A 24,508-nucleotide genomic window follows, 5' to 3' on the forward strand; every position below is an offset into this window, starting at 1 on the left:
TGCGGAACCAGATGCCACATGCCAGGAGTGAAAGATCTTGCATGCCACAAGTAAGACCTGATGCAGCCAAATAAGTGAAATATTTTAAAAAGTATGTAATGTTTGGGGACATGTTTAGGAATGCTGTCAGCAGGCTCTTTAAATATGACAAGAGACATAGACATTTGGCTCTTGTACAGAGAGATTTGTAGTCAGGACTTAAGTTCTTTCTTCAAGTACACATTTGATTATCGTGGGTCTCCATTCTTCTAAGATCATGCATCTGGCTTCATGGAGTTAAATATGCTAGAATGTCTTTCCTGGAGGTCACTTAAGTGATTCTTTTCTGTCACTGGGTTGGAGCACCCCTGGAAGACTGAATTCCAGTCAGGCTGACTCGGAACAACTGTGCCCCGTAGGTTCTGCCCCATGTTGCAGTCGGACCCATGTACTCTCTCCTTATTCAGGCCTCTATTGCTTGGCTAGCAGAGTTACTTTTATCAGTAAATCACAGTACAGGTATCATGAGATTTCATGAACTAAAGGAGTACTGGGACCATTTACTTTAAAAGGAAAATGTGGGTTTGTTCAAACGTGAGGCTTCCTGGGTTCTTACTGCAGCCCATCCAGTAAAATAATGATTTTTAAACTAACGCGAAAAAGTAGATGACAAAGTATGGTAGGACACCATTTATAAAAATCTACAATAGGGGAAAAAAGTCTAGACAATACTTTTGTTGAAGAATTTATCACTGATTACTGGGATTATTGTTGATGTAAATTTTTTCCCTGTGTTTTCCAACTATTCTCTGATAAGCATGATAATTAGGGTAAGACTTATTAATGCCATTCTAAAGTATATTGATTTATTTTGATAATATTTACAAAGCATTAGAAAACACAGAAAATAATGATGTTGCTTTGAGAGTAAGTAATATAAGTGTCTGGTGTAAGCAGAGTGCATCTGTTGAAGGGAGAATATGAGGGTATGGGCCACATACCTTTATTCTGTAGTTTACACTGTCATTATTGCTACTCCACAGAGAATTTATGAATATGGGCCTTGACGTCTAGTCTCCTAGGTCCAATTTGTGGACCTACTGCTTCTAATCTGTGCCTCAGTTTCTTTATAAACATGGCGATAGCAATAGTATCTACCGCACAAAGGTGGTGTAGTGACCAAATTAGTGTAAATAAATTCCTTGTCCCAGGCCTGCCATAGTTAAGGTACTGTGGGTACCTTAACAATACGAGTATTTAACACGAATGCTATTTTTAAGTTAAAGACAACTATCTTGATTTTCAACTTTCTGGCAGTATAAAAAGTCACTTTATTCCAAATCAGGCTGACTGATTTATACTCTCTTGATAGGATTTGAAAGTAAGACTAGCATAGATCATATCATATCAATTATATATGATTTTTATTAAAGTCTTTCTTTGTGTAATCAGCTTCCCTGGTGGCTCAGATGCTAAAGAATCTGCCTGCAATGCAGGAGACCCAGATTAAACCCCTGGGTTGGAAAAATCTCCTGGGAAAGGGAATGGCTACCCACTCCAGTATTCTTGCCTGAAGAATCCCATGGACAGAGGAACCTGGCGGGGTACAGTCCATGAGGTGGCAAAGAGTTGGACACGACTGGGCGACTAATATTTAATGGTTTAAAATATTTACTATTATTTACTAATATGTAATATTTAATCAGTTCTTTCCCAACGTATGAATCAATATAAACTCTGATCTTCAGCATGTATAGGTTGGTTATTTTCAACATTATAGTCAGGAGAATCATTTTTTTTACTTTGAGACTTTACTTGCCTAAAAAGCAATCCAGTCGCGTGTCACTTTTATTTCTAGGAGTGCAGTCTCTTAGATAAGTCGTGATGCTGTAGCATTTTTGTCCCATCATTTTTGTCGTAAAGACAAGTCAAACTAGATACATTTGGCTTTGCTTGATATTTTTGTAAAATTTCATTTAAAAGTTATGTAACAATGACAGATTTTCTATAATTATGAAAGTAAGCCATTTTCACTGGAGCAAATTAAAATCACTCATAATCTCTTTGACTTGATATACGTCTTCTACTCCGTTAACCAAGTTGCGGTGTATTTATAATAATTTTCTTTGTTGATTCTTCATGGTCTGTCACAGCCAGACCAAAAAAAGAAAACATTAGCTTGCTGTCCTGTTTGTAACAGAAGCTGGAAGTGTGGAGGGGTGTGTGTGTGTGAGTGTGTGTGTGTGCGTGCACACACGTCTTTATTAGAACGGGAGAATGGGTTGAGAATAGTCTGAACTCTGAATACCCCTGCCTTAATGGCTCTCCTGGGCTGCTTTAATTGTTTAATCCTGCTGTTCCAAACTTCACTTAATTTTGTAAGGCTGTGTTTGAATGGAAAATACGAGATCTCTGTGGTTACCATTACTTGGCAGTGAATATTTGGGGACTCCTTAGAGTCTCTTGGTGAATCAGTGATGGGCTTTTCGGAACATCTCATTTAACTTCTTTGGAGATGCGTTTTTCCTGAGAGCGGAAGCTTGACCTCTCTCTTAGGATGCTGAACATGTATGTCTTTCCTAGAGGAGGGGGAACATTTATGACTCTCCTCCAGAAATGAGAATATCATGTTTTAAACATACCTTTGAACTAGGAAGCTTGAAATGCTATAAGAGTTAGCATCAGACTTCATCGTCTTTTCTTTAATCCCAGCTCATGTAATGAATGACTCATTGTCATTCTGATGCTGTAGTTAGACTTTTTAAAAATTGTGAATTATTTTTATTTTTAGATATATTAATAGTATAAGATATTGTTATTGCTCAGTTGCTAAGTCATGTCTGACTCTTTTGCTGCCCCCATGAACTGCAGCACACCAGGCTTCCCTGTCCTTTGCTATCTCCCTGAGTTTGTTGAAAAATATAAGAGATGCCATGTAAGAATTATCCAGGAAATAGTAAGTAATCCAAGATAGGTAAAAATGATAATATCATCAAGAAATATGTCCATTTCTTTTCTGCTTTCTTGGGAGCATTTTCTATGGGCAAAAAAAAAAAGCTACTGAAGATAAAAATCGTTTTGAAGTGGCAGCTTGACCTCAGAAGAAGAAAATGTGATTTCTCTAGAAATGTAAAATGCAACCTTTCCAAAGACCTCAGTAATATGTTTCCTAAGACAAGTGTTCTTGAAAGTGGGGCTAGAGAAAAACAAAGCAAAAAACCCTTCTGCTTCTTCTTTTTGTTCCTTGATCTTCCCGTCATGCCCTAATTCTTAGTTTTCTTCTCTATGTGTGCATATAGATGTATGTTTAGGGATATGAACTGCAATACGTTAAAGATGAAAACATACCGAACTGATTAATATAGTTAGCTTCAAATCTCAGTCTCAAAACTCCTCATAATAAATTACATTTACTAACGTCTTACGAAACCCTCCCATCTCATCAAGTAAACAGTTCTCCAGTAACTTCAGGAGTAGTGTAACCAACTACCCTTACATCTATGGATGTCCTGGGCATTGTTTCCAAGCTTTTTGCCTTTTCTTGATAAGTTAATTCTTTCATTCCTTGTCTTTGATAAATTTGCTTTACTTTTTTTTGACAAAGAACTTACCTTTGTTGATTATGCATTTAAGTTGCTTGATACTGTCTTATTTATACTTTGGCTGGTAATCTCCTCAGGTACTATATGCTGGTAACTTTTTGCTCGCCCCAGAATGGTTCCTTGCAATTGGAGGTATTCCAGAAGAATACTGAGATGTGTACAGTGGTTTGCTCTAAAACTCTGGAAGGTTAACGTATCCACACGGGTGATAAAAATCTCTCAAAAGCCAACACACGTCAAGATAACCACAATACAATCCAGCTCAATGAGGGAAGGAGAGGAAGCATTAATAATTCAGGAAAAGCTCAGCTTTGACATTTACATACAAAAGATGCTATTGGGGTAGAAATAAGTGCAGTTACTCTATGTTTTGCTGACATCATAATACTGGGAAGAGTTCGTTTTAAGCCCCATAGTGCAAAGCAAACGTAGGAGTCAATTAAATAATCAGATGTCTCAGGAAGTCTGATCGTACTATGGTTCTCTGAGGGATTCTGATTTAGGGTCCGAGATGTCTGTGTCACAGACTTTTAAAGAAATTGGGAGTTGAGATGGTCCCATCATTGCTAGTCATCTTTGAGGATCTATGGAAAACTGGGGAGACAGTAGCAGCCTTGAGCTGTCCAGATATTCACAAAGAAGATGGAAATGGTTCACCTTACCCTTGTATGCATTTTTGCATTCCCCTTCCTCCAGCTGAAAATTTTAGGACAGATGATCCACTCAGATGATTTCTAAGTAAGTCAAAATAGAAAGAAAAATAGTGTTTTAGGAGTTCATACGGAGAAGGCAGTGGTACCCCACTCTAGTACTCTTACCGGGAAAATCCCATGGACAGAGGAGCCTGATGGGCTGCAGTCCATGGGGTTGCGAAGAGTCAGACACGACTGAGCAACTTCACTTTAACTTTCCACTTTCCTGCATTAGAGAAGGAAATGGCAACCCACTCCAGGGTTCTTGCCTGGAGAATCCCAGGGACGGGGAGCCTGGTGGGCTGCCATCTATGGGGTCGCACAGAGTCGGACACGACTTGAATCGACTTAGCAGCAGCAGCAGGAGTTCATAAAAGATTATGTCATACCTAAATAGCTTTAATTCCTCTTTTTGGACTGGAACACTGTAAATGCTGGATATCTGCTTGTTTTTCCAACATGGGTAAATGTTCTGATTATGTTTTGGTAGGTTAGAAAGCAATAGACAGTTGAGTAATCTGCTGTTTCTGGTGGTAGCTTTAAAACAGGCTGGTAAGAGTGGTAGGCTTTCGAGTACTTCTTTTATAAGGTAAAGGGTTGCCTCATTCATTCCCCACTGAACACTGTGTACTAGATGCAAATTTTCCAAGACAGTCCAGTGAGAGAGGTAGAAGGTCAGTGTAGTGGTTTGGGACAGAGTGGCCGTGGGGAGGAAGGGCCGGGTTAGAGAGTCTGAAAGGGGAAAGGGAAGGAAGAAGGGGAGAGAGAGAGAAGGAGAAGACAGTCAATGAAGCCAGGTCCCCCCAGAGGGGACGGGATGGGTGTCAAGAGTGTGGTGTCAAAGAGCACTGCCCCGGGCACTTCTTTGATAGCTTCCAGTGGCTAAGACTCCACATGCCCAATGCAGGGGGCTGGGTTCCTTCCCTGGTCAGGGAGCTAGATCCCATATGCCACAACTAAGAGTTTGCATGGCTAAAACTGAAAGATGCCGCGTGCCACAGCTAAGTCTTGGCACAGCCAAGTATATATAGCACACACACACACATATGTGTGTATGTATGTATATATATAAATTTTTTTTTTAAAGTACTGCTCTGGGCCTCATCCTGTTCGGTGTTTCCACTCTGCTTCAGATGAGGACACATTGACCAATGGGGGGCCATGGCTTGTCAAAACCAGGACTGAATTTAGAGCAGACGTGAAAGGTGTGAGCAGTTGGTTGCTGCTGACAAGTTGGAATATTATTAGGGATAGATCAAACTCCTGAAGGGGCTTCCCTGGTGGCTCAAATAGTAAAGAATCCGCCGGCAATGCAGGAGACCCAGGTTCAATCCTTGGGTTGGGAAGATCCCCTGGAGAAGGGCATGCCAACCCACTCCAGTATTTTTGCCTGGTGAATCCCCAGGGACAGAAGAGCCTGGTGGGCTGCAGTCCATGGGGTCTCAAAGAGTTGGACATGACTTAGCGACTGAAGAAAAGCAGCAAGGATGTTTCTAACAAATATAGATACTAGAACCCCACCCCACACCAGTTAAATCAAGGATGGGGCCAGGCATTGTGGAAATCAACCCTGAATATTTATTGGAAGGACTGATGCTGAAGCTGAAGCTCCAGTACTTTGGCTACCTGATGCCCAGAGGCAACTCATTGGAAAAGACCCTGATGCTGGGAAGGATTGAAGGCGGGAGGAGAAGGGAGCGACGAAGGATGAGATGGTTGGATGGCATCAACTCAATGGACATGAGTTTGAGCAAACTCTGGGAGATGGTGAAGGGCAGAGAACCCTGGTGTGCTGCAGTCCATGGGGTTGCAAAGAGTCGGACATGACTGAGCAGCTGAACAACAAGAAGTTGGTTTTAAAATGGAGCCAGAGGTGAGATCCTGTACTTTGGTCTCTTGCGCAGCCACTGGGCTGGCCCTAGCCCACTCCAGGCCTTGCCTCACGCGCAGCGGTGGCTTCACTGAGTAACAGCCAAGACATCAGCCCTTCTGCACCTGCTTCCAAGAGGCCACCAGGATGGACTTGCCTCTGCCTCACACGGCAGGTGTGGGGCCTGGCTGCTCACTGCTCGAAAGCCAGTGAAGAGGCCAGGTTGGCGGAAAGGAATTTTGCTTTTTTTGGATGCCTGCAACCGGTCCAAAGGGCGACTGTCCCCCTACTCCCACAGCTCGCTGACAGTCGGTGCACAGAGCATAGACAGAGGGAGGGTCTCCATGCAGAAACAGCTCTGGCAGCTTTGACAGCCATCTTCAAGTGGGTCGCTGGGGTCTGACCAGCGTCTTTGGTTGTTTTAGGTTCAGTCCTAGGGTCAGCTTGCTTCTGTTTTTTTTGAGGCCACTTCACGGAATTGTGGCAGCTTGTGTCATGGGTGGAGTCTGGTCATCATGGAGTTAACTGTTTCAGCCTGGTGGAAGTTTCAGTATCTATAAGACAGCTCACAGGATGTGGCTCAGAGGAACTAAAGCCTTTGAAAAGCTATTGCCCTTGAGAAGGAACCAAAGGTCCTTGACTTTAATGAATATATTGTTATTATTTGCTCTCCTTTGACTGTTTTCCTTTGTTTCTGTGTTTTCTCACTTCTCTGACTATAAATTTATCCTTTGGCTGAAGTTTTTCCATAGGCAAAAGGCAGACTGAGGACATGGGGTGCAAGGACCATAGCGTTCTGCTCCATTTCAGCACCACCGTTTGCTACAGCACTCAGTCAGTTCAGTCGCTCAGTCGTGTCCGACTCTTTGCAGCCTCATGGACTGCAGCACGCCAGGCCTCCCTGTCCATCACCAACTCCCGGAGTCCACCCAAACCCATGTCCATCGAGTCGGTGATGCCATCTAGCCATCTCATCCTCTGTCGTCCCCTTCTCCTCTTGCCCTCAGTCTTTCCCAGCATCAGGGTCTTTTGCAATGAGTCAGCTCTTCGCATCAGGTGGTCAAAGTATTGGAGTTTCAGCTTCAGCATCAGTCCTTCCAATGGATATTCAGCACTACCTGTGGTATATAACTTCCGGTTTTCTATCTGCTGCTTGGTAATCTGTCTGTCTGCCTGTCTGTCTGTGTATTTATCTGTTGCCACAGCACCACCCATGGCATACCTCTCCCTTGCTGTCAGCTCCCAGACCTCACTCCTGTATTTCTTACTCCGTCTCCTCTCTGTCCCTCCCCCCACCCTTCAGACTCTTTTCATGTCATCTAGATCTAGAATATAATTCTCTGATTCTGCCTTTTTCTTAGTGTTTTCTTTACTCCTGCTTTTACAGAAAACTGGCTGTCTTGAGATTATTGCTTCCCTTGAACTCCTCCAACGATTCACACGTTTTTACGTCTAGCTTAGATTTTTGTACTGAGATCCAGACTCATAAATACCAATGTTTTTCTTATGTCTGCACTTGGTCGCTTCTAGACTGCTTTCCTCCCAAATGGACTCTTGGATCTCTGTCTAAATCTCTTCTGTAGTTTCCCTTGCCTCGGTACACATACTTCTATCCACGCAGACTTTGAAGTCAGGACATGTGGAATCATCCTTCACCACTTGCCTTACCCCCAATCCAGTTTATGCTTATAGCCTGTTGAATCTGCCTTCAGAATACTGCTTTCCTCTTGCCAATGCTCTGGTTCTCGGTGGCGAGCATCTTTTCCCTGGATCACTGCACTCACTGCCCCACCTCCCTTCTCGCTGCTCCCTCAGTTGGGTTCCTTCAGTCTTTTCTCCACACCATAGTGAGGGAGCTGCAGGCACGTAATTTAATCATGCTCTCTCTTTTCTGAAGAGTCCCCAGTGGGGTTTGTTTTAATCAGGCCTTTCTGTGGCCCGTAAGGACCTCTGTGATCAAGCTCTCCTGTCCTCCTCTCCACGTTCCCCCATCCACGCACCCTACCCACCAGTGACAACAAGCCTCAGCCACTCTTTCTTATATTTTTGTTTAATGCATTGTGTTCTCTGCCTCTGGGCTTTTGTACAGGTTGTCTCATCTGCCTGGAATATTCTTCACTTACTCTTCTATAATCTTGTTTTAACTCAAATGTCAGTCACACTTTCAGAAAATCCTTCTCTAACTGTCTAAATAGGTTATTTTTTAAAAGAAAAACAGGTACAGTCAATTTACAATGTTTTAGGTGTACAGAGTGATTCAGGTATACATATGTATATATCCTTTTTTAGATTCTTTTCCCATTTTAGGTTATTAGAAGATAGTGAATATAGTTCTCTGTGCTGTACAATAGGTCTTTATTGCTTATCTATTTTATTTATAGCAGTTTGTATCTGTTAATCCCAATTCCTAATTTATCCCTCCCCTACTTTTTCCCTTTGGAACCATAAGTTTGTTTTCTGTTAGTCTGTTCTGCAAGTAGGAGAAGACAATGGCACCCCACTCCAGTACTCTTGCCTGGAAAATCCCATGGACGGAGGAGCCTGGTGGGCTGCAGTCCCTGGGGTCATGAAGAGTCGCGAAGACATGACTGAGTGACTTCACTTTCAGTTTTTGCTTTCATGCATTGGAGAAGGCAATGGCAACCCACTCCAGTGTTCTTGCCTGGAGAATCCCAGGGACGGGGGAGCCTGGTGGGCTGCCGTCTGTGGGGTCACACAGAGTCGGACACGACTGAAGTGACTCAGCAGCAGCAGCAGCGAGTCAGCTCATCTGTATTTTGGATACAGTAGGTTCTTTGTCTTCTTATGGCATGCTGTGATTTCCTTCATGGCGTTTATCTCCATTTGTATGGGGTGTATTTTTTAGTTTTTAAAGAACATATTATGGAAAATTTTAGAAGAGACTGGAGTTTTCATAACTCCCCATGTGCCATCCTTGACAGCCTATGTGTTTCATCTGTCTTCATTCCTCCCAGTTATTTTGAAACAAACCCTAAACATCATTGTATATTTTCTCTTTGAAAGATAAGAACCTTGTTTTAAGATAAGCACCTAATCACAATACCATTATCAAACGTAAATATTTTAGCAGTTTTTAAAATCATCAAATATATAGTCAGTGTTAAAATTAGCTTTGTTGGAATCAAGATGACATTGCAATTCATTGCAGTTAGTTGATATCTCTCTCTTTTACGTTGTGGGCTTTCCCCCACCTTTTTTTTTCTTGAAATCTATTTGTTGAAGAAACAGGTTCCTTACCCTATAGTTTCCTGTAGTCTAGATTTTTCTCACTGTAGCCCAATAAGAAATGGTGTTATTTGTTTAATAAAGTGTTCCTTTGTCTCCTTAAAATAAGGGATTAGAGTATACTTGGTCACATTCAGATTGAATTGATTCCATTGAGGTGCATGAGCGCTCCCATCAGGAGGCACTTAATATCTGGTAGCCTTTTTTTTTTGTGATTTCAGCAGCTGTTAATGGCGATATTCGAATTTTGTCATTCCCTCTTCATTTTTCACACAATACATCTCTACAGAGAAATTTCGCATATCAACTATCTGATCACACTGAGTATAGTGTGTATGGCATGCTTGCATGCCAAAGAAGAGTCAGAGCAACTTAGCAACTAAACAGTTGCCAAACAAACACCTTTGATTAACTTAGCAACACTTACTGTATAGGAAGGAATATGAAAAGGGAAGTAAATGCTTGACATATTCTCTTTTAACAGTTTTTAAACTAATGAGCGGGATCCATAGTACTCTACAAATGTAACTCATGAGTTTCTTTTAAAGTCTCATTATAGGGGACGTCCCTGGTGGTCTGGTGGTTGACTTCACCTTCCAATGTAGGGAGTGCAGGTTTGATTCCTGGTTAGGGAGGTAAGATCCTACATTTTCTCATGGCCAAAAAACTGGAACATAAACAGCAGAAGCAGTAGTGTAACAAATTCAATAAAGACTTTAAAAATGGTCCACATGAGAAGCTGCCGAATAGCATAGTGAGCTCAGCCCAGTGCTCTGTGATGGTGAGTTCACGAAAGGTTAGGGGTGGGTTAGGGTTGGGTTAGGGGTGGGTTCGGGGGATTGGGGATAGGGGTTGGGAGGGAGGTTCAAAAGGCAGGGATATATGTATACTTATGGCTGATTACCTTGTTGTATGGCAGAAAGTAATACAACATTTTAAAGCAATTATCTTCCAGTGAAGAATAAATTGAAAAAAAGGAAAAGAAACGTAAAAATGATCCATATCAAAAAAAATCTTAAAAAGAAGATAGAATTTATAAGTAAATAATATCTCATTGTAAATGTATTGATTTAAACATATTGAATACCTTTCAATCACAGGTATTCATTTAGCGATGCTCAAGTTGTCCCGTTTTTGACAAGCGAGCATCTCCTGCCCCCCGCCCCCCACCCCCCACCTTTGATTAGCTGTTTTTGTAGATACATGTCTCACATCTATCCCCTCGGTGAGCCGTAAGTGCAGGGACCGTGTCTGGGTGGTTTATTCTTTATCCCCAGCACAGATCGACAGTCTCTCAATTAGTCTTTGTTGACTAGGAGGCAGGGTAGTAAAACTTCATTAAGTGGAGGGCTGTCTTGAGGAAGAGCGTTCAGTCTAGTCTCTGTGGACTCAGAACTTGACTGAGAGACTAGAAGTTACAGGAGGCCAGTTTTGGCTGAACATTAAGAGGAACTGAAACATGTGGTATTTTAGGGGACTTGAGTTCCACCAAAGTCTTCTGAGGGACTGCTTTGTTCCTGGGAGTGACAGACAACCAACCCAGTAAGAATTTTTTCGTTTGGAGTGATCGCTGAGTTTACTTCTTTTTGGGTTTCTACATTAATTTCTATAAATTGAAGTACAGTTGGTTTGCAGTGTTGTGCCAATCTCTGCTGTACAGCAAACTGACTCGTTTCTCGGTTACGTTATACACATATATGCATTCTCTGTTGTGCTTTTTCCACTGTGTTTATCACAGGATAGTGAATATAGTTCCCTGAGCTGTACAGCGGGACCTTGCTTATCCCTCCTAAATGTAACAGTTTGCATCTGCCAACCCCAGATTCCCAGGCCATACCCTCCCTCCACTGAGGTTACTTTTTAAAGTTCTAAGATTCTCAAATCCTTTACTGACAGATTTTATTTTAGGAAAAATGCAAGTCTTAAGTTCTTGAAATGTAATTATTTTCTTTTCTCCCAGGAACGATATATGTTCCTCTAATTTTATGTTTCAAAGTATTATGAGTTTGTACATTTAATGAAGCATCATTAGCAATATTTTATCAAACGTACTCTCATAATAATTGTTGGTTGAGTGCACCCTTTTTCTCATTGCGTTAAATGATTAGACTTTTTGCATTGTTAATCACATCTTAATAAATAACCATTATGCCATTCTTTGATGAATTTTTTAAAATCAATTTAACAGAAATAACGTTAGTCTTCTTCCTGTTCTTTCTGTATTGTTTTGATAAAGACTAGGGTGAGGTGGGATTACTGACAACTTACCTTGAAATTCTAAATTTACTTTTCCAGAATAAATAATGTACTTTTAGAATATTTCTGAATATCAAAGGTTAAATAGTACTGAGATGGTTTCTCTTTTATACCTGAATGAAAATTGAATTTAGGTGGAGATAGCAAGACCACGAATATTTAGCTGCTTTTAATTTTTGAAGTGTGTATGTGATACAGTATCATCAGCATTCCAACCAGTGTCTTAAGAGAAAACAAATGAAAGAAACACTGATGGTAAAACCTTTAACATATCTTTAATGACTTTGCCAAAAAGGTGTAAGTTCAGTTCAAAATATTGTCCTTGGTGTAGTCAGCCTTGCCATTGTCCCTCTCTCAGTAGTAACTACATTTCCTTCTATTGCTTTAAACCAGTGCAGTAAGGAAACAAAAGCCGTGGATCTCCACGCACTCAGTATTATTTTCCGTAGCAGTTTCTCTTGAGACAGAATCATAATGGAAGAGAGAGGCAGAATGTATTAAATTTGCCAGAGTATATTAAATTTCTTTTAGGTGTATTGCTTTAATTTCCTTTATATCCTCTAGACATAATTTCTTCTAGGTGTTAGCACATGAACACTATTTTCAGAGATGACCTAGATAATGTTTGTTATTTTGTTTTATTCTACACGGATTTGAGGTAACTAATCTGATAGAAAACCTTTAGGCTCTCCTTCGAGAATTGTCCATTAGGAAATTCTCTTTGTGGATCGCCTTTTGAGCCTGGAAAATTGACCCTGAGTGGGAAAGTTTTCCTTTGTAGGGTTCGTGAAATGTCAAAATAGCACATGCGTGGAAAAATGAATAGGCCATTCTTATTCAGAACTTATCCGTCTTGCTTCACCCACACAAGATAATTTTATTATTTCCAGACTTATAGGCACACATATCTGTGGACAGAATTTCTGAAGTTGGCAGAGATTTGGATTTGTGGTTAGAAGCAGTTTGAAATCACTCATCCTCGAGCATGCAGCGAGCTTCACAGGGAGGCCAAGCTGGGAATGGCAGTTCTTGGAAGAATTAGAGACTGATAACTAGTCTCTGAAATTAAAACAGCTCTGAGTTAAAACAGCTCCCTGTATAGCCTAGAACAGCTAGACATGAACCAGGCAATTTCTCCAGCAGAAGGTTCTGTTGTAGTATTAACACAATTGAAAGCATTTTAAAAATGTTATTTACCTGGGTTAATGTCTCCGTTGCCAGTCAACTCTTGATTGCCTTCTATTCATTAGCCTTTGATTTAATTAATAAGACTTGTTAAAGAGGAATCTTCAATGTTTTCCTGTAGACAGCTCTAATTTATTGATTCAATTTGAATTTTGTAATTATTCTAAAGAACTTAAATCAATGTTTGAAGTATGTGTTTTGTATATTTAATTAAACAGTTTAACCACACAAAGTAATTATTAGATATGCTCCAAAGGTTGAACATTAGAATATTTGTAATTATTTTTTCAAACGATACCTTTTCCTAAAGTTGAGCCAGTGACTTAATGTTTTTACTAGACTTTATGCTGAGGGATTCAGTAGTTGGTGAGTGTCTAGATGTGTGGAGAAAAATTAAGAAAACAGAGAGTCACAGTGACTCCTAGGTTAAAGAACAATTTGATGATCAATATGGTTCTTAATGGGAAACCAATTAAGCAGTTGAAAAAGAGGGAGAAAGTGATAATGGTCTGAGCTCAGATTATTGAAGATAGTGAGGGGTTTGAAACAGGTCTGTTGGGTGAAAAAGGTTAATTAACAAAGCATTCTATAAATTCTAAAACCTTAAGGAAATGAAAATTGTATATATCTGCATGCATCATCAAAAACAAAGAGACTGCACCTTTAATTTGAAAAAAGAAAATATTTATTTATTTGTTTGGCTGAACTCTCTAGCACGTGGGATCTTAGTTCCCCAACCAAGGATTGAACTCACGGCCCCTGCAATGGAAGTGTGGAGTCTTAACTGATGGACCGCCAGGGAAGTCCCAAAATAAATATTTAAACTCAAACATTGAGAGTTTTGCAAGTGACAGGAACATGCCAAATAGATGACCAACAAGGACCTACTGTTAAAAAAATTAAATGTGAAAGAAGATACTGAAATCTTTTAAAAAATGTGATATTTCTGAAATCTTTGAAAGCAATAATTTTTATATTTTATTCTTGAATTATCTTACAAATGTAATGAAAGAAATGTTAGTATATTAACATTATTAATATTCACTCAATCAAATATTTTGAGGGTATTCTGTATGTCTGATGGTTTTAGGCATTGGGCATGTAACAGTTAACAAAACAGAAGAAAGTTCCTTTGCTCCTAAATCTGATAGTCCAGTATAAATTTAAAGTTTTTAGTTTTTAGTTTCACATAAAATCTCAGTGTCTTTAACTCCTGTGATTATCATAACTATAAGAAATTGATAGTTGGAGGTTTACCTCTTGGAGCGTTACGCTTCAGAATCAGAATTCCATTAACCCGGATCTTGTTCTTTTAGGCAGTTTATCATAGTAAATATGTTCAAGGTTTATTTCACCTCAAAAATGATGCACACAGTCTGTGACGTTGCTTAAAGGTGTTCTTTCTCTGGTTGCATTTAAAGTATCAAGGCTGGTTCAGTTAAAGGCTCATCGCCTTTCATTGTATCACAGGGGAATCTCATAGCTTCATGGTCTGAGTCTGTTTTAAGCATATAACCTTCCAAAACCATAAATTCCCTATATTCCAGAATTCAGTTTGTGTAAGCCACCGATCTCAAGGGAGATGGAAAAGCTTTGTGGGAAGAAGGTTGTGTGTGTGTGTGTATGTGTGTGTGTGTGTGTGTGTGTGTGTGTGTGTGTTATGGGTGTTGGAAGACTCTCTGTAAATGAAGGGAGAATTCCAAGCAGTTCTTGGCCTCAGTTCCCACCTCCTTAGGGAGCCAGTGATGAGCTCAGCTGGGCTGAGAAAATCTGTGCAGATGTCAGTACTGACTGCATCCCGGCCTCAAGCCCGGCTGGAGGCCTCCCTCAGCCATAAAGAGCAAAGTGGAGAGGGCAAGGTACAGTCAGTCTCCCGTTGAACCCTATGTGAATATTAATATTTTTCTTGCACCTGGGTACCTAGAGCATAATCAGGATTAGAAAGACATCAAGGTGACATACTCAGGAGAGGAGAGCAGAACAGTGCCAGGCTGTCCTTCCCGCTGAAACACAGGGGAAAATAATCCAGCCCCCTAACCCAGAGGAGACGGCACATTGCAGAGCCTTATAATCAGATGTCCTTTGATTACTGTAACCTATTTGAACAGTCAGTTCGATGAGGGATGCCATTAGGATGGCTGGGCTGTGATAAATCCGTGACCTTTCAAATTCTGTGTCTGTGGCAGGATTTTTTTTTTCCCCATCAAAAATAGACCAGTTGGATGCAGTTTACAAAAAAGAGACTTTCAGATTATTTCAGACTCGGGCACTGGATTCTCTGGGATGCATGGGCTCTCTGTTGATTCCATAACCTTTAAAGACTTTTGGTTGCAATTTAGACTACAGTGTCCATCAAGTTGGCCAAATCAGTGGTCGATAACCTACGATATATCAGTAAAGGGGAAACCCAAGCTCCTATTTCTATAGGTAGTAAAAATTGGTACAACCTGTGTACAGGATAATTTCTTAATGTTGCACTAAAAAGCTTGATGGAGATGGCAATGGCACCCCACTCCAGTACTCTTGCCTGGCAAATCCAATGGATGGAGGAGCCTGGTAGGCTGCAGTCCATGGGGTCGCGAAGAGTCGGACACAACTGAGCGACTTCACTTTCACTTTTCACTTTCCTGCATTGGAGAAGGAAATGGCAACCCACTCCGGTGTTCTTGCCTGGAGAATCCCAGGGACAGTGGAGCCTGGTGGGCTGCCATCTGTGGGGTCACACAGAGTCAGACACGACTGAAGCGATTTAGCAGCAGCAGCAGAGGTTTGGGATTAAGTTAAGCATCTACACTTGGACAAAGGAACACCCTGTGGTTTTTTAAAAACGAGACAATTTCTATGAGTTTATGAGGAAGTCACCCAAATATATTGAGAGATAAAAATAATATACACTGTACCCTGTATGGCATATTACCATTTGTATATGTGTGTGTTAAGTCATAGCAAGCTAAGTTACCTGCGTTAAGTGGTGACCTCAGAGGGTGGGAGCTGGCTATGGCAGGGAGATTTACTTTTCATTACAGCTTTCTTGTAGCTTTTCCATTTTTAATATGTGGTTATTTTACTTATTTTATTTAAATATATTGGTATGAAGTATGTTGGTAAGCCTGGTCAAGGTAGAAGTAGAATATTCAGCTGGAAGACCAATATAAATAATCATGTCTTTATTTTATTAACAGAATTGATTGTATAGAAAGTTACTTGCCTACTGTAATCTTACTGTTAATTAGAGCTGATACTCATATAGAATGTGTTTAGATGAACCATCTGTTTTGTATGGGTCTTGTGTAATTTTGTAATAGTAAAATATTCTTAACTTTTATTGTGATGATATACTGCATTATAAAACATCATCAGACTAAATGCAACTTTAGGAGACTCTAGTTTAAGAAAATGGCAAAACAGGGAGGAATGGGTGGTATTGATCGAGAGAAAGAGACAGAAAAAGAAGAGAGGGGGAAGAAAGAAGCCAGGGCCACTTTCCTGTCTTTGGGGACTGAACGACCTCGGCTTAAGACTGGAAATGAAGTTGTTGCTGTTCAGTCACTGAGTTGTGTCCGACTCTTTGTGACCCCATGGACTGTGGCCTGCCAGGCTCTTCTGTCCATGGAATTTCCTAGGTAAGAATACTGAAATGGGTTGCCATTTCCTTCTCCAGGGGATCTTTCCGACCTAACCTGTGGTCTCCGGCTTGGCAGGCAGATTCTTTACCACTCAGCCATTTGGGAGGCCCTAAAGACATTTGATCCTAAGAAACAAAGGAGCTATTGGAGAAACAAAGGGAGAGTGTTATTCTGAGTACTTGATTTTTAATTAATCTGAATAATTGATCAGATGCAGTTTTTTTTTTTTTTTTTTTTTTTTTATTAAGCACTAGCTTCATGTTGGAAGGAACATTGAGTGAATCACAGAAAACCTGAGTTAAATCTTGGACTATGCAAGTATGAATATTTAAAATGTGTATATTTGAAGTGTGAATATTTATGATGATGATACAGGGTTCCCAGCCTTACTGAAGTTAATCTTGTGGTGGTGGCATAATTGAGTCACTGACATTTTTAGTGCAAATCCATAAAATACAAATTGTAATGAAGACGATTAGAACAGTGTGTACTAAGTCCCTTCAGTCGTTTCTGACTCTGCGACCCCATGGACTGTAGCCTGCCAGGCTCCTCTGTCCATGGGATTCTCCAGGCAAGAATACTGGATGGGTTGCCATGCCCTTCTCCAGGGGATCTTGCCAACTCAGTGTCTTTTACGTCTCCTGCATTGGCAGGTGGGTTCTTTACCACTAGCGCCACCTGGGAAGCCCAATTAGAACCGTAACAAGAACATATTTTCATGGATTTCCTTCTCTTTTTTGTTTCTCCGTTTCTCCAGGGTGAATGGAAAGCTGGTAGCCCTGAAGGTGATCAGGCTGCAGGAAGAGGAAGGTACACCTTTTACAGCTATCAGGGAAGGTAGGCATTTTCGCTTGTTATCCTTGCTTCTGTGTTTGTGTGATGCCCATAAGTGATGCTGTTTTTAAATTATATGGTCATGTTTCTAATTGGAATGTGAAAACTGAAATTTAAAATCAGCACCTCTTACAATCATATCAAGTCATGTTAAATAAAACTGTCCTGCTGCGTATTCAGCTGTGGGGGGAAAAAAAGTATGTGCTGATGGTGAGACTATCACTAGCTGGCTGAGGGATTTTATACCTCTGATTTTGTTTGCAGAGTTCTTAAGGCACGTGTTAATCTAAAATTACTCTATTCTCATGACTTTTAAGGACACTTCTTAAAAATGGGGGCAAGTACTTTGGCCACCTCATGAGAAGAGTTGACTCATTGGAAAAGACTCTGATGCTGGGAGGGATTGGGGGCAGGAGGAGAAGGGGACGGCAGAGGATGAGATGGCTGGATGGCATCACTGACTCGATGGATGTGAGTCTGAGTGAACTCCAGGAGTTGCTGATGGACAGGGAGGCCTGGCGTGCTGCGATTCACGGGGTCGCAAAGAGTCGGACACGACGGAGCGACTGAACTGAATGCTATCTTATTAGCCTTTTGTACTTCATCTTTCTTGATTTCTTTTTCCCTATTCTTTATTTTCTATTGGCTTTTCTTATTGATTTATAGATGCTCTTTATGTATCAACATTATGTTGTAATATTGTGCTCCACTGTCATTTTCTAGAAAGCATTCTTATGTTTTTAGATTAAGAAAGTATTTACTTTTGACTGCACTGGGTCTGTGTTGCTGTGCGCTAGCTTTCCCTAGCTTGGGCTAGCAGGAGTTATTCTCTGTTTGCCACGTGCAGGCTCAGTAGTTGTGGCCCGCAGGCTTTGTTGCCTCATGGCATATGGGAGCTTCCAGGACCAGGGATCAAACCCACGTGCCTTGCATAGCAAGGTGGATTCTTAAACATTAGACCACCAGGGAAGTCCTAAAAAGTCTTTTAAACAGTTATTTGTTACAAATAATTTTTTATAAAATAAAATTGCTCTATTTTCGCTTTATACCTTCCTGTATAGTTTTCTACTTCGAGGGAATAAATCACCTTTTATTAGTGGGATCTTTTCAGTTCACTTTCAGAACGTTTACTCCTACTGCATGTTTTTAAAGTTAAATACACTTGAAATAAGACTTTGGTTTATTTTGGCTTTGCAGGAACTATGACTACTTGTCTGCTGATCCACAATAAGATAAATAATAATGATTTACTTCAATAGTATTATTAAGATATTGATGAACTAAATGTAATGTGTCACTGGTCTGATTTGTTTCCCTGACCAGGGATTGAACCTGGGCCACAGCAGTGAAAGCCCAGTATCCTCACCACTGGGCCACCAGGGAGCTCCGAAGAAATCTACTTCCTGTTTTCGCTTTCTCACCGCTCATTCTCCTTTTCATCTCTCTTCACTTTGGTTTCTGTCATTCCTGTTTAGCTGGGAGTATTGGAAGATTAATCAGTGAACTCCTTATTGTCACATTCAGTAGACACCTGTCTTACTTTCTCCAACCTTTTATCAGGTTGTACATGGTTAAAACATTCTCTTGAATGAGATCAGATTTTCCAAGTAGGTAACTGTTTCTCTTTGTCTTGTGTTGTCTCCTTGTCTGAGTGTTACGGAGTTTTAAACAGGGAAAGGACCTTCTTTTCTCTAATCAGCACTCTTTCCCATGTGATTTTCTTCACTTCATGAGTTAAATAGCAGCCATAATGCGATGGTCTGCACATACCTCTCTTTAGCTAAGATCCTGTCTTTCTTTCCATTCTCACATATCCTTCTGTGTTTGTGGCATTTCCTCTTGAATCCAGTAATATGTAAACATGATAATATATCACTGTCAGGTGAGATTTATTCCAGGAATAAAATACTTGTGTTCGGTCTGATGGAACTGGAAACCATGGGCTGAGGTAGGGCACAGTGGGTCCCTGTTGACCTGTGAAGTTGAATTGTGATAGACTCTGAATATTAGGAAGTAGGAGAGTGCCAAAGAGTTGCTGGGTGACGAGAGAAGCACGAGGGGAGTGATTCTGGGCAGCAGGCATGCTCCTTAGCATGTGGGGCATGTGCTGGAATTAACCAGCTTAACCCTGCTGATGTGTCCCTAGATTCAAGGTTAAGAGGAAGTTCCTAGTGTTATCAGAAGATGCAGTGTTGACAGTTTGGTCCACCAATGGGAAGCTCGAGAGAAGAAACAAGAAGTAGGGTCATATTAGGGTTTTTGATGATCTGTCTCTTCATACTGGCTGGGTATGAGGCAAGGCCTTTGGGCACCTGGAATACCTTGAGATAAGCTTAGAAGCCGGCCCTGAGCTGCGGTTGTGTTGTAGAATGATGGTACTGTAGTTGGGACCTGTTTCGTGGCTTAGAGGGCCTCTGAAGACTTTTGAGCTGAGTTTATTAGGAAGATAAATCTGGTATTAGGATATGATATAGATTAGAGAAGGAGGAAACTGGAAGTGGATAAGTCAGTCATTCAAAGCAGTGTAGATTTGAAATTATGAGAACTCAGGTTTATTAGAACGCAGGGACAAACAATGATGTTATAGAGGAAGAAAGGTCAGATCTAGGTGAATGATTGGTTATAGATGATATGACAGGGAAATATCAGTGGTTTTGAGCTTGAATGAGTTAAAAAAAAAATGGTGCCAGAGAGAGAAATAGCTTCTGATTGGCTGGTCAGTTCAGTTCAGTTGCTCAGTCGTGTCCAATTCTCCACAACCCCATGAACCACAGCACGCCAGGCCTCCCTGTCCATCACCAACTCTCGGAGTCCACCCAAACCCATGTGTATTGAGTCAGTGATGCCATCCTCTGTCATCCCCTTCTCCTCCTGCCTTCAATCTTTCCTAACATCAGGGTCTTTTCCAGTGAGTCAGCTCTTAGCATCAGGTGGCCGAAGTATTGGAGTTGCAGCTTCAAAATCAGTCCTACGAATGAACACCCAGGACTGATCTCCTTTAGGATGAACTGGTTGGATCTCCTTGTAGTCCCAGAGACTCTCAAGAGTCTTCTCCAAGACCACAGTTCAAAAGCTTCAATTCTTTGGCACACAGCTTTCTTCACAGTCCAACTCTCACATCCATACATGACCACTGGAAAAACCATAGCCTGGACTAGATGGACCTTTGTTGGCAAAGTAATGTCTCTGCTTTTGAATATGCTATCTAGGTTGGTCATAACTTTTCTTCCAAGGAGTAAGTGTCTTTTAATTTCATGGCTGCAGTCACCATCTGCAGTGATTTTGGAGCCCCCCAAAATAAAGTCAGCCACTGTTTCCACTGTTTCCCCATCTATTTGCCATGAAGTGATGGGACCGGATGCCATGATCTTCGTTTTCTGAATGTTGAGTTTTAAGCCAACTTTTTCACTCTCTTCTTTCACTTTCATCAAGAGGCTCTTTAGCTCTTCTTCACTTTCTGCCATAAGGGTGGTGTCATCTGCATTTCTGAGGTGATTGATATTTCTCCTGGCAATCTTGATTCCAGCTTGTGCTTCTTCCAGCCCAGCATTTCTCATGATGTACTCTGCATGTAAGTTAAATAAGCAGGGTGACAATATACAGCCTTGACGGACTCCTTTTCCTATTTGGAACCAGTCTGTTGTTCCATGTCCAGTTCTAACTGTTGCTTACTGTCCTATGTACAGGATTCTCAGGAGGCAGTTCAGGTGGTCTGGAATGCCCATCTCTTGAAGAATTTTCCACTGTTTATTGTGACCCACACAGTCAAAGGCTTTGGCATAGTCAATAAAGAAGAAATAGATGTTTTTCTGGAACTCTTTTGCTTTTTTGATGATCCAGCAGATGTTGGCAATTTGATCTCTGGTTCCTCTGCCTTTTCTAAATCCAGCTTGAACATCTGGAAGTTCAGGGTTCACGTACTGCTGAAGCCTGGCTTGGAGAATTTTGAGCATTACTTTCCTAGCATGTGCTGCTGCTGCTGCTAAGTCACTTCAGTCGTGTCCAACTCTGTGTGACCCCATTATGGCAGCCCACCAGGCTCCCCCGTCCCTGGGATTCTCCAGGCAAGAACACTGGAGTGGGTTGCCATTTCCTTCTCTAGTGCATGAAAGTGAAAAGTGAAAGTGAAGTCGCTCAGTCGTGTCCGACTCTTAGCGACCCCATGGACTGCAGCCTACCAGGCTCCTCTGTCCATGGGATTTTCCAGGCAAGAGTACTAGCGTGTGAGATGAGTGCAATCGTGCGGTAGTTTGAGCATTTTTTGGCATTGCCTTTCTTTGGGATTGGAATGAAGACTGACCTTTTCCAGTCCTGTGGCCACTGTTGAGTTTTCCAAATTTGCTGGCATATTGAGTGCAGCACTTTCACAGCATCATCTTTCAGGATTTGAAATAGCTCAACTGGAATTCCATCACCTCCACTAGCTTTGTTCGTAGTGATGCTTTCTAAGGCCCACTTGACATCACATTCCAGGATGTTTGGCTCTAGGTGAGTGATCACACCATCATGATTATCTGGGTGGTGAAGCTCTTTTTTGTACAGTTCTTCTGTGTATTCTTGTCACCTCTTCTTAATATCTTCTGCTTCTGTTAGGTCCATACCATTTCTGTCCTTTATTGAGCCCATCTTTGCATGAAATGTTCTCTTGGTATCTCTAATTTTCTTGAAGAGTTCTCTAGTCTTTCCCATTCTACTGTTTTCCTCTATTTCTTTGCATTGATCACTGAAGAAGGCTTTCTCATCTCTTCTTGCTATTCTTTGGAACTCTGCATTCAGATGCTTATATCTTTCCTTTTCTCCTTTGCTTTTCGCTTCCCTTCTTCTTTTCACAGCTATTTGTAAGGCCTCCCCAGACAGCCATTTTGCTTTTCTGCATTTCTTTTCCTTGGGGATGGTCTTGATTCCTGTGTCCTGTACAATGTCACGAACCTCTGTTCATAGTTCATCAGGCACTCTGTCAGATCTAGTTCCTTAAATACATTTCTCACTTGCACTGTACAGTCATAAGGGATTTGATTTAGGTCATATCTGAATGATTTATTGGTTTTCTCCACTTTCTTCAATTTAAGTCTGAATTTGGCAATAAGGAGCTCATGATCTGAGCCACAGTCAGCTTCTGGTCTTGTTTTTGCTGACTGTATAAAGCTTCTCCATCTTTGGCCACAAAGAATAATCATCAGTCCGATTTTGGTGTTGACCATCTGGTGATGTCCATGTGTAGAGTCTTCTCCTGTGTTGTTGGAAGAGGGTGTTTGCTATGACCAGTGCATTCTCTTGGCAGAACTCTATTAGTCTTTGCCCTGCTTCATTCCGCATTCCAAGGCCAAATTGGCCTGTTACTCCAGGTGTGTCTTGACTTCCTACTTTTGCATTCCAGTCCTCTATTATGAGAAGGACATCTTTTTTGGGTGTTAGTTCTAGAAGTTCTTGTAGATCTTCACAGAAATGTTCAACTTCGGCTTCTTCAGCATTACTGATCAGGGCATAGACTTGGATTACCATGATATTGAATGGTTTGCCTTGGAAACGAACAGAGATCATTCTGTCATTTTTGAGATTGCATCCAAGTACTGCATTTCGAACTCTTTTGTTGACTATGATGGCTACTCCATTTCTTCTAAGGGATTGCTGCCCACATTAGTAGATATAATGTTCACCTGAGTTAAATCCACCCATTCCACTCCATCTTAGTTCGCTGATTCCTAGAATGTTGATGTTCATTCTTGCCATCTCCTGTTTGACCACTTCCAATTTGCCTTGATTCGTGGACCTAACATTCCAGGTTCCTATGCAATATTGCTCTTTACAGCTTCAAACCTTTCTTCTATCACTGGTCACATCCACAGCTGGGCGTTGTTTTTGGTTTGGCTGCATCCCTTCATTCTTTCTGGAGTTATTTCTCTGCTGATCTCCAGTAGCATATTGGGCACCTGCTGGCCTTGGGAGTTCCTCTTTCAGTGTCCTATCTTTTTGCCTTTTCATACTGTTCATGGGGTTCTCAAGGCAAGAATACTGCAGTGGTTTGCCAGTCCCTTCTCCAGTGGACCACATTCTGTCAGACAGACTCTGTCATTTTGTGATTGCATGGAGAATTGCTTTGAACACCTTTCAACTTGAAAAGGCTGTTATCCAATTTAACCTTCCTTCACATCAGCCCTTTGAAGGTTTTTCTGGGAGGGGCAGATACAGAATTAATATTGTTGGTACAATTCATATTATTAATATGGAATTAAGGCTTGGAGAGCTTAGACTACTTGTCCAAGGACTTGAATCTTGTACTTAGATTTTTTTTAGATTTAAAACAGTGTCCATACTAACTCTGTGGAGTAGTTGATTGGGATTTTAGACACTGGGGTTTGAGTTCATGAGACCTCTATGTGAAAATCTCTGTCTGGGATGTGGAGGTGTAGCTCCCAAGAGTTCAACACAACCAGTGTACATTAACATGGTCTTTTACAAGTTGAACAAGTGGTAAGATTTTTATGGGAGAGAACTTTGAGTGAAAACAGAGTTAAGTTGCAGGACCATGCATTGAGTTGGAAAGCCTCATGTTAGAGTCTGCAAAGCTGGGTTTTAATCCTGGCTTTATTTTCCATCACTTTGCTACTTTGCTAGGGCTGCCTTAACACAGACTGAGTGGCGGAAGCAAGAGCAATGTATGGTCTCATGGTTCCAGAGGCTAGAATCTAAGGTCTAGGTGTCTGGGCACTCCTCCTTCTGATCCCGAGGGAAGGGCTTGTTTCACGTCTTTCTAGGCTAATAGATGGCTGTCTTCTGTTTGTGTCTTCAAGTTAGATTCTCTCTGTACCTTTGTCCAAATGTCCTTTACTTACAAGGACACCAGTCATACTGGATAAAGTTCTACTCTGGTGATCTCACTTTAACTTAATTACCTCTGAAAAAAAATTCTCTTTCAAATAATGTCATAACCTGAGGTGCTAGGGTGTTGGGACTTCACATGCATTTTCGGGGACACAATTCAATCCACAACAGCACCTAATGGCTTTAGGCCTCAGTAACTCTGTGCAGAAGGGCCTTCCCCAGTGGTTCGTAGTAAAGAATCTGCCTGCAATCCAGGAGACACAGAAGACGCTGTTAGGTAAAAGACCAGGACACCAAAAGAGTGTCTAACAGGCTTTTTAATGGTGAAGCGCTCCCCAGCGGGGTTCCCGGACCCGAAGGAGGCAGGTTGAGGAAGTCCAAGCCTGGACCGTGTTG

General features: G+C 41.2%; 1 protein-coding gene across 1 annotated transcript in view; it reads left to right on the forward strand.

Moving 5' to 3' along the window:
- The window catches only part of CDK14 (cyclin dependent kinase 14), a 666,485-nt gene that overhangs the window by 197,749 nt on the left and 444,228 nt on the right, over positions 1-24,508 (forward strand). The window contains exon 5 of the mRNA XM_068972760.1: positions 17,214-17,293. Within this exon, the coding sequence (XP_068828861.1) occupies positions 17,214-17,293 (80 nt within the window). The remainder of the gene's footprint in view (positions 1-17,213; positions 17,294-24,508) is intronic.

Source organism: Capricornis sumatraensis, chromosome 5 (genome assembly GCF_032405125.1).
Source record: "Capricornis sumatraensis isolate serow.1 chromosome 5, serow.2, whole genome shotgun sequence".
Classification (NCBI taxonomy): domain Eukaryota; kingdom Metazoa; phylum Chordata; class Mammalia; order Artiodactyla; family Bovidae; genus Capricornis; species Capricornis sumatraensis.